The 10,678-nt window shown below is 47.2% G+C and overlaps 1 protein-coding gene across 1 annotated transcript; it reads right to left on the bottom strand.

Moving 5' to 3' along the window:
• Nucleotides 1-3,051: 3,051 nt before the first annotated feature.
• LOC125438864 (kelch-like protein 12) lies at nt 3,052-9,974 on the bottom strand. Its single transcript, XM_048507498.1, is given in 5 exon segments — nt 3,052-4,281; nt 4,283-4,553; nt 8,008-8,232; nt 9,217-9,276; nt 9,892-9,974. Coding segments are annotated over 5 exon segments (1,869 nt in total).
• Nucleotides 9,975-10,678: the final 704 nt, after the last annotated feature.

Here is a 10,678-nt window from a genome sequence, read left to right as displayed (position 1 = left end):
GATTTTTGCCTTAGTTACGCCCCTCCTCTCAGCAGTAGTGCGCAGAACTTGAAGCAGTCTAGCAGGAGGTGCACTGATGCTGCGTCAGCTCATGCCTAAGGCATTCATTTCTGTCGGCGACCGGGCGCAGTGGCTGCGTCCTTGCCACAGCCCCGCCCAGGAATGCCCCACCCCCATTGTGCCCCACCCAGCCCCATTGGCACTACGCCACAGTTTGAATCCCACCACCATGGGAACCTGTTACTTAAATTTTTGGATCCCACCACTGTACCAGACCAACCCATGGTGAGTGGGAAGACCTGTTCTCTACCTACCTTGCCAATCTTTCGGGTGCATGGAATGAAGTGCCAAGATGGGAAGCCCATTTCTGCAAAGCCTGAGTTACCCACAAGGACAAAATACCTTCCTTGGTCTTCCCTTCCCCAGCATCTGTCCTGCAGACAGCCTGCTTCTCCTTCCATAAAGGGATTAACAGGTAAACAATGCTTGCAGCAGGGAAACAGCTGCTCCCATGTTCAGCCCTGGATAGGGTGCTCTAGAGAAACAATAGCCACACTAAGGAGAGTGCTTCAAGGTGCTCCCCACAGCACAAAAACTAACCTGATTTCCTTCCTCTGACTAACTCCTCACTGATCACCTTAGTTTGCATTTGGCTGTAATTCAATCAGCTTCACCCTAAAATGTAATTAGCCCCAAATATCTCAGGTGCTCAAGCTATTCAGTCCAAGCACCCAACACTCAGCTGTAAGTACCCAATACTGAAATTCTAGCGCCCTCCTTTTTCTCCCCTCCAGAGAACAGGAAGTCTCCTTTGTTTGGGGATATTAGGCTCTCTTAGGGCGTTTCCGCACTTGCCATGACCCCCTGTATGCCATGCGCTGCTCTCAGCATGCATCATTTCTGGCGCTACCGGCTTCCCTAACACAGAGCTAACATCAAAAGGTGCCGCTTTGGAACAGCTTATGGAATGATGCTGAGGGGCTACAGCCAAGTGGCTGCTGCTATGGCCAGTTCCGTAGTGGGGAGTGCCGGGGGACCCCGCTCTACTTGCCTACAGTAGCGTGGGGCAGAAGGTAAGTGGGAAAACGCCCTTAGCATGGCTTAGAGGGTCCAATCTCTATTAAAAAGCCCTTTCCCAACACTCATTGTTTAGTATGTCTGGACTGCTAGTCTGGGGTTGGCCGCATTGTTCCATCCAGTACTTCTGAGCCTGCTGTAGGGTTCAGTTACTGCTGCACGCCACTTGCTTTCTACCCTGCCTTCCTTGGAGCCCAGTGCAGGTCACTGAACTCTGCTTCACGGACCCAAAGCCCCTTCAGGATCTTGTACAGTATTAACCATAGGAATTTTCCCAATTCCCCCGCTATTCCTAACTTATCCTCTCAACACTGCTTATATTCTAGGAATGTATGTGGGTTCTTCTGATTTGATTATTGTCTGCTTGTGTTTTTATTATTTGCCTTCAATAAATTTGTTAAACTTTTTGTTGCTCTCCTGAGGATTTCTTGCAAAAGCTGACCTTGGTATAGGTAGGCAACAAAGACCCCGAGCTTACCTGGCCTTTTGCTAAGCCAAGAGTCTATTCTTGCTAATTCCTCACTCTAAAGGGGACAGACTTCCACCATTTTGGCTGGCATCTTCAGAGGCACATCACAGAGAGAAATGCATCTCGTTATGATGTACCTCTGAAGATTCCAGCCATAAATGTGGGTGAAACGTTAGGAGCAAAAACTACCAGACCTTGGCCATACAGCCTGGAAGACCCACAATAGTGTATGGTTGTCTTCACCATGAGTTCTGGATAGTAAACATTTATGCATACATTATTGATATCCCTTGCTGTGTGAAAATTTCCTTCCCCATCCAATTTTCTTTCTCACCCATCTCTCTGCTATTCATATCCTAAGTTCCAGTCCATTGCTTCCACTTCTCTAGCTCCAGATCCTAATTTCCTTTAAGACGATAACCTCATCCCTGCTCTTTCCTTCAACCTTCCACTATTCTCCAGCTCTGTCTGGCTCCTCTCAGAATCATGCTGTGTTTATGGCACAGCTTCTCTGCTGTGAAGGCAATCTTGGTTGCCTACAAGTGAAATATTTGCAACTGCTAAATTTGCCACAAACACCTGGCCTGTTTCAGATACTCTAAAACAGGGCTGAACCAGTGTGTCAAGGTTGTGATGCCAACATTGTGTCTATGAATATATGTCCATTATAGGGCTCAGTGGGTTTTCTTAGGTTTGGTGGGTCAAAATGAATGAGATATAAGAATAGTAAAATTATTAAGAAATGGTGTATCTACATATCCTGGGAATCAGGGATCTTAATGGCTAAGGGTTGGATTTAGATCTCACCCAAAATGTGTCCTGGACCATACCCTTTGATTTGATCAAATAACTGAAGGCACATCACTCACACTTGGTGACTGTGGTGGACATTTGCCCCCATGACGCAGCAGACACATTGTGCTTAATCGACCATCATGCTCTTGGACTTGGGAAAACTGCCTTGATGAAAACATTGTCTAAGTCAAAATAAGGGGCTATAGCTCAATGGAAGAGCTCATACTTTGTACACAAACAGTTCTAGGTTCAATCCTTGGCATCTCCAGAAAGGATCTCAGATGTTGGGAAAGACCTTGTTGGGAAACCCTGGAGATCTGCACCCTATCGATGTAGTCACTAATGGACTAGATGAACAAATGTTTTGACTTGGCATGAGGTAGCTGTGTGCATACCGTGTCAGAGGAAGGGCAAGGCAGAAGTGAAACAAAGAAACTGCTTCTAGCTGAGATATGACAATAGAGGAAATAGTGAACCATTAGAGTAGATCCTGAGGCTTTTAATAGGAGTCTAGGACAGATGCAATCATTTCGTAGCTAGCAGAGAAGCCAACATGGGGTTATGCGCCGTGATCACTTCCCCCCCCAAGCAGCTCATTATTTCATATACAGTGGCCAGGAAATAAAAAGGAATCTGGAGGTGAAGGACAGTCCCATTTTAGGATCTTTGTTACGGGTTTTCATTACTAACAGTACAGGGAACCAGATAGACTATCGTCCACCCCAGCAGCAGTTAAGGCTGCAGCCCTCTCTGGAAGAGTAACCAGATTGTCCTTTCTTGGTCTCATCGACCCCGACGACTACCAAGGCTGCTGACGTCTCTAGCAGAAGGGACTGGATTGGCATTTTGGGCATCTTCAAGATGGCACAGTTGAATATTCTTCCATCACTGGCAGTAGGGATTTCCTCTGGGCACAGAGTCCAGTGTGTGTCATGCAGCACCCAGCAGTAACAGGTGTTGTATGAACGATTATCATCTTTGCCAGCTAACAGGTAAATCTTCCCTTGCTGCTCCACCGCACATGCGAAAGTCAAAGCCACTGGCAGCTCAGGGATGGTCACGTCCCAGTTAACTCTGCCATCTTCATGGAGGTAAAAGCTCCCTTTGGTGCTGAAAGGGATGTCCTCTGTGGCCACCGCACTACGGACCAGAAAACCAGCCCTTTCCTCTGTATATCCACCAATAACATACAGCCCGGTACCAACCGAGACAGCGGCGGCTCCATAGCAGGCAAACTCCATGAGCACCTCGTTCCACTGATCAGTCTTGGTGTCATAGATAAGAAGGCCCCTATAGCTCTTAGAGGACTTCCCTCCTATGAGGTAAAGCTTACTCTTGAGGACAGCAGAAGAAGGGTACATCAAAGCGAGGGGCAGATTAGAGATCGGGGCCCAAATGCTCTGGCTCACGCTGAAGGCCTCGGTGGAAGTCAGTGGACCTGTATTGCTGCAGCCTCCCACAGCGTAGAGCTTCTTGTTACAGGCTAACAAGGCATGCACGGCCCGGGGGGTGGACATAGATGGAAGCTGAGTCCACTGGCTGGTCAAAGAATTGTACTCGTACAGGCTGTCCACAAAAGTGCAGTCCCCTTTCTGGCCTCCTGACAGGTAAAGTTTGAAATCCAAGGATGCACATCCAGAATAACTCAGATACCTCAATGGTGGCAAGTTGTCCCACTTCCCCGAATGTGGGTCAAAACAGTGAAGGTAAGACTGTGGGCTATCTCCATTTTGGGTCCAGTTTTCATGGAGTTCCACACAGACAATACAGTTGTCGTGCATGCCCTTCCTGAGTCCCCCACTCTCTAGCAGCCTTCCTGCCCCATCCAGTTCCTTCCACCGTAGACGGAGGTGCCTGTAATACTCTGAGACATCTGCTTGGACTTCCATGACCTCCCTGGGAGTCAGCAGGGGAAAGCGGACATGCCCCAGCAATTCTTGGGGCCAGTGGGAGGCTACCGACGCGACTCCACCCAGCTGCGTGGATGGCTTGGTAGATGGTCAACTCAGAGGCCACTTCCAAGCTGTCGGAGCCAATAAGGCCCACTAGTGGGTGGAATTCCAGGCTCAGGAAGTCATCTGTCTTAGCGAGGGGCTCAAAGTGTTGGCTGATGTAACCTGAGGTTGCTTCCAGCAGAGCTAGGTGACCGTGTTCGTGAGACAGGTGATAAAGGCTGAGGCAGTTTTTCATGGTGATGTTTTTCTCCAGAAATCTGACAGGACAAAAGAGAAGGCATGAAGTGCTTGAAGTAAACCACTGGTTTCTCCCACTCAGGTCCCCAGATGAAGATGGTGTTATTTCGACCTGAGGTAAAATTTTCTCAGGGGCAGCCTTAGTGATTCTGGAGTGGTGGGCAAAAGTCTCTAAGGGCCCCCAGGATCACTGCCAGCCCTGAACAGAGCCAAGCAAAGAATGGCTGTTGTCCCATGTGAGGTAGACAGGAGCCATTGCTGCCTTCAGAAGTCCCAGATGGGGCAGGTGCAAGTGGCAACAGGAGCTTCCTGCCCCCTCCTTTGAGGGCACGGGGCTGTGGGCTGTTGGGGAAGCTCCCACTGTTGCCCATTGGCTAAGATAGCCCCTGGATAAGCTGCCCGGGGCAAGACCTTTTCAGTGGTAGTACCAGAGGTGGGATCCAGCAGGTTCTCACAGGTTCCCGAGAGTAGGTTACTAATTATTTGTGTGTGCTGAGAGGGGGTTACTAATTGGTGATTTTGCCACGTGATTTTTGCCTTAGTTACGCCCCTCCTCTCAGCAGTAGCTGCAGAACTTGAAGCAGTCTAGCAGGAGGTGCACCGGGCGCGCGTGGCAGCCTGCACCTGCATTCGCTTCCGGCCCCAAGGACCTCCAAGCAAGCATGCCAAGGCCTTGCCACAAACCAGCCCAGGAATGCCCCGCCCCAGAATGCCTGTCCATGCCTCTGTCGTGCCCCGCCCAGCCCCATTGACGCTACGCCACAATTTGAATCCCACCACCATGGGAACCTGTTACTAAATTTTTTGGATCCCACCACTGGGTAGTACCACAAATATGAAACACCTCCATGAGGAATTTGGGATACCAGCTCAGCCCTTTTTCATTTGCTTTGATCCTGACAGAAGTTGGTTTCCGGTAGCTGGTTCAAGGTTGACTCAGCCTTCCATCCTTACGACGTCAGTATAATAAGTAGCCAGCTTTTCAGGGATGAAGTGTAGATGACTAGGGAAGGCAATGACAAGCCGGCCCAATAAACATTGTGATGAGACGTCACCCCACTTTTCAGTAATGACCCAGTGTTTCTACATGGGACTACCTTAACATTTTTTAAAAGAAATTTAATTTGTTTTGATATTAATTATCTGACTTTATCAGCCCCTTTGCTGTTAATGCTGTTTCAAAATTTATTTTAAATAACACATTCTTCCAGTTTTATGCTGGTGATGTGATGAATGTTTTAACCATGCCATCTTAATGAGCACACTGAGAGAAACTATTAGTGCTAATTAACCAGTCTGGAAAATATATTATATACATGAACAGAGGATCGAAGATTACTTCGTGATAGCATTTACATGGCAACCTATGCAATATTCTTGCAGGGAAATGCCCTATGTGTGTGTGTGTGTGTGTGTGTGTGTGTTTGTGTTTGTGTTTGTGTTTGTGTTTGTGTTGGGGGGGAGGGCGGCGGGAGGAAACTGGAAACAAATGATCTCCAATATCTTATAACCAGTAGGCTGTGAGCTCTTCTGATGGTCTAGCATTTAACTATTACCTACCCATCCGCAATTTGCCTTATAGCTTATGATGTTATGATTATTGATGTTCTTGTTGTTCATAATCCTATGTTTATAATGTTGGGTTTATTGATCCTATGTTTATTGAATGTTTTGTTGCTTGATGTTATGGTTACTGATGTTTGTTGTCGTTGTTCACCGCCCTGAGCCCTTCGGGGGAGGGCGGCATACAAATCGAATAATACAATACAATACAATTGTTCCCCTTCATGTTGTAGTAAAACGATTGTTTTCCACTTGAAGAAGAAGAAGAGTTTTGGATTTATATCCCCCCTTTCTCTCCTGCAGGAGACTCAAGGGGGCTTGCAATCTCCTTGCCCTTCCCCCCTCACAACAAACACCCTGTGAGGTGGGTGGGGCTGAGAGAGCTCCGAGAAGCTGTGACTAGCCCAAGGTCACCCAGCTGGTGTGCAAAGCGAGGGTGGGGCTGGGACCCTCGGCTTTTGGGTCATAACTGGACTGTATTGCTCATGGGCGTGCAGTAACTGAGGAGGCAGCATAACTTCACAACCCTGACATTAGCGTGCTATTGACCTTCTGTCTCCCCTACCCTCTTCACTGACACAAAACAAACCTCCTCTGACTACAACTTCTCCGTTTTTTAACAAAATGACTACTTGTTCAGCACATGGCTGTACGAAATGGGATCGTAGGGATCCTCTGACATTCTGCAGATAAGTGGCGAGGTTTACAAAAACAAACATTTCTTAGAAATGGACTAAAACGGGTGGAAGACCAGATACAAACTGAAATGCAGCATCGCCTGCCTTTTATTACTTTTGCCTGAATAATGGAATAGAAATACTGACAAACAAGGGACCAATAAGCAATATGGAATTAAAGTAATGTGTGTGTGTGTGTGTGTGTGTGTATATAACATACTTATGAAAAAAATGATGGCTCCTAGTACCTATGAGGCCCCTAGTTGGCCTTGTGGATAATATGGCCCGGCAGTGAGAGTGGGGGTGAATAGGCTTGTTAGGGAGAACCAGAAGGGAAAAATCTGTAAACCTTCCAATTCCATCATTCTTTGCAAATGCATGATTAGGACAGAGATTTGGAAGAACTGGAATGTTTAGAAACATTCAAATTCTAATATTTGGGAAGCTGAGAGTCCAGGGGTGTACCACCCAGGGGGACATATGAGGTCAAATGTCCCTGGGCTGTGGCCATTTAGTCATGTGGGGGGCAGAAAATCACCCCCACACCCCTCCTCCTCCCCCCCGGGGTCCCTACACTGACTTCAAGACCTGGTGCAAAAAAGGTTGTTTGGTTGTGGATGATTGAAGTCTATAAAATTATGCATGGGGTAGAAAATGTTGACAGAGAGAAATTTTTCTCTCTTTCTCGCAATGCTAGAACCAGGGGGCATCCATTGAAAATGCTGGGGGGAAGAATTAGGACTAATAAAAGGAAACACTTCTTCACGCAACGTGTGATTGGTGTTTGGAATATGCTGCCACAGGAGGTGGTGATGGCCACTAACCCGATAGCTTGGGCATGGGCTTGGACAGATTTTATGGAGGAGAAGTTGATCTATGGCTACCAATCTTGGATCAGCCCTTGATCTCCAGATTGCAAATGCCTTTAGCAGACCAAGGTGCTCAGGGCAGCAGCAGCAGCAGCAAGAGAGCCATTGCTTTCACATCCTGCATGTGAGCTCCCAAAGGCACCTTTGGTGAGCCACTGCTGAAGTAGCAGAGAGCTGGACTAGATGGACTCTGGTCTGATCCAGCTGGCTTGTTCTTATGTTCTTATGAGGGTGGCTGCCCATGGCGGTGGGGCAGAAAACTCAGAGTTTGCACCAGGCGACATTTTCCACCAGACAGGCCTCTCTGAGAGTCGCATTGCCACTGGTGAGAAACTTGCAAACTTAAGCAGGGGCACCAACGTTACCTTCCAGTTATTTCTTTCAGTGGGAGGATCTGGAGCTTGCTGGCTGCTGTAAACAGGTCCTGGGCGGTCTCTAGTGTGAGGGAGAGCTCTTCTGTGTAGAGGTAATTCAGGAGACTGTGGAGAGTGGAGGAGGTCAGGTCTTTCAGCTGGAGCGCCTTGTTTTGCCACCCGCTGGAATTTGTGAAGATGTCTCTGAAATAAGGGCTGACTGAAGCTAACAGCATCCTGTATGGAGCAAGAAGAATCTTCAAATCAAAGGTCTGAGAGGGAGAAGCATAATATTATCGATTGCAGTTGCATTTCCTTTCTTCCCTTTAAGGAGACTGGGATGACCTACAGGTTCCCCCCCTCTCCCCTGATATAAGGCTGCTGTGTCCGTGGCTCATTCCGCACAAGCAGAATAATGCACTTTCAAGCTGCTTTCAGTGCTCTTTGAAGCTGTGCAGAATGGCAAAATCCACTTGCAAACAGTTGTGAAAAGTGGTTTGAAAACGCATTATTTTGCGTGTGCGGAAGGGGCCCATGTGATCATGAGGCCAGGCTCTGTTCCTGACAGTCACATACATTTGAACATATTATTAAGCTAGAGCGCATAAATGTTGATGCAAATGTTGTACTTTCCTCACAATCAGAAGCTCATTCCGCACATGCAGAATAATGCACTTTCAAACTGCTTTCAGTGCTCTTTGAAGCTGTGCGGAATGGCAAAATCCACTTGCAAACAGTTGTGAAAAGTGGTTTGAAAATGCATTATTTTGCGTGTGCGGAAGGGACCAGAGAAAAGCAATACAGTTGCCAATTCCGGCTGGGGGATTCGGGAAGAGATTTGAGGGTGGAGCCTAAAGAGGGGAGGGGCTTCAGCGGAGTGTATTGCCATACAGTCCATCTTCCAAAGTAGCCATTTTCTACATCTGCGATGGCACTTCCAGATCTCTGTAGTCTGGAGAGAAATTGTAATCTCTGGGCCCCACATGGGATAGGGTAATACTGAAAAGCAGTGTTCACACTCAGGTGGAGAGAGCTGTACACATATAAGAACTTGTGCACAACATGGGGCGGCTGGAGTGCAGAAATAAATACTGTACCCCTCCACATACACTCTGAAGATCAGAGAGACAAATAAATGGGAAGGGCACCCCGCAATGGTGTTTACAAAGCAAATTTTGGGGGATTAACTCATGTCAGTAAACAGGATATGTAGACACTCACTGGTGACAAGGAAAGCTCTTTCCTTCAACCTCCAAGGTGATATCACAGGAGTTGTTGGAGCTTGAGTAGAGGCGTATGTCAAATGCAAGAAAGCACGCACTGGTGTTCTATGGGGCTTGATCTAGAGCAGGGTAGGATCCTCGTGGGTTTTCCAGATGTTTCAGGAACTTCAATACTTATCAGCTCACCAGCATGGCCAATTGGCCATGCTGACAGAGGCTGATGGGAATTGTAGTTCCTGAACATCTGGAGAGCCGCAGGTTCCCTACCCCTGATCTAGAGTCTCCAGCTTCAGGTTGAGAAATCTCTGCAGATTTGGGGGTGGAGCCTGGGGAGGTACCTCAGCAGGGTTCAATACCATAGAGTCCACCCTCCAGCCATTTCCTCCAGGTGAACTGATCTCTGTAGTTTGGAGATCAGTTGTAATTCCAGATCTCCAGGCCCTACCTGGAGGCTGGCAACCATATTCCATGGATCCATAGGAAACTTTCCCTGGTGTAAGATGTCAGAGAAAGGCTTCTTTTGGAGGAAGGCACCTCTGCTCTAAAGAACAGAATTGGAGGATCCAACCCAGTGATAAACAAAACAGCTATTTGTTCCTCCGTCTGTCACAGAAAGGATTCTGGGATGTTAGGGAGCTATTCTCCAAGTTCATTGGTTTGGTTACCTTAAGACTCACCCTGGCATAAATACGTTTCATGGGACAGAAGAGATTTTTCATTGCCATCTTCTTCATCGCTATCCCTCTGGGAATCCATGATTTTTGGTACCAAATTTGGCTCAGGTTCATCATGTTCACCTACATGGGAACAGAAAAGGAAACCAGGGTTCGAAAATTACATACCCCAAGTCAAAATCCGTGCTGAAATTACCAAAAAACCCAGGCTGTAAATTTGTTCAAAAATAGCTTTCTGCATCTTGATTTGTGAAATTTGCGTTTCTTCGTGAACTACAGCAATTCTTCAACATTCTAATGTATTTCTAAATAATAGTTATTGGGGAACCAAAGTTAAAAGAGGCTTGGGTCTCTACATCTCTGCTTATGGGTCTTCTAAGGGGACTGGTTGGCCCATTGTGAAAAATAACATGCTAGTCCAGGGGTCTGGTCCAAAAGGACTTTTTTTATATTTCTACAAATTTGAGTGTTCAGGCTAGCCTGATATTGTTAGATCTTGGGGCTAGGGCAGGGATGGCCTTGGCTAGCACTTGGATGGGAGACCACCAAGGAAATCCTGGGTTGCTAAATAGAGCCAGACAATGGCAAACCACCTCTCTTGTCTTGGCAATCCAAGAGGGTTTCCATAAATTGGCTGTGCCTTTCCCAGCACTTTCCACCACCATTGTGAAACAGGGTACTGTAATTTGAAATTATTGCTATGGTGATCAAATCCACTGCTGGGTTTCTCTTACAGAAGAGCAATTTTTATGAACTGGTCCATTTTTTAATTTTAACCTTCGTGCT

Source organism: Sphaerodactylus townsendi, linkage group LG09, assembly GCF_021028975.2.
Source record: "Sphaerodactylus townsendi isolate TG3544 linkage group LG09, MPM_Stown_v2.3, whole genome shotgun sequence".
NCBI classification, from domain to species: Eukaryota; Metazoa; Chordata; class Lepidosauria; order Squamata; family Sphaerodactylidae; genus Sphaerodactylus; species Sphaerodactylus townsendi.
This window is presented reverse-complemented; position numbering and strand designations above follow the sequence as displayed.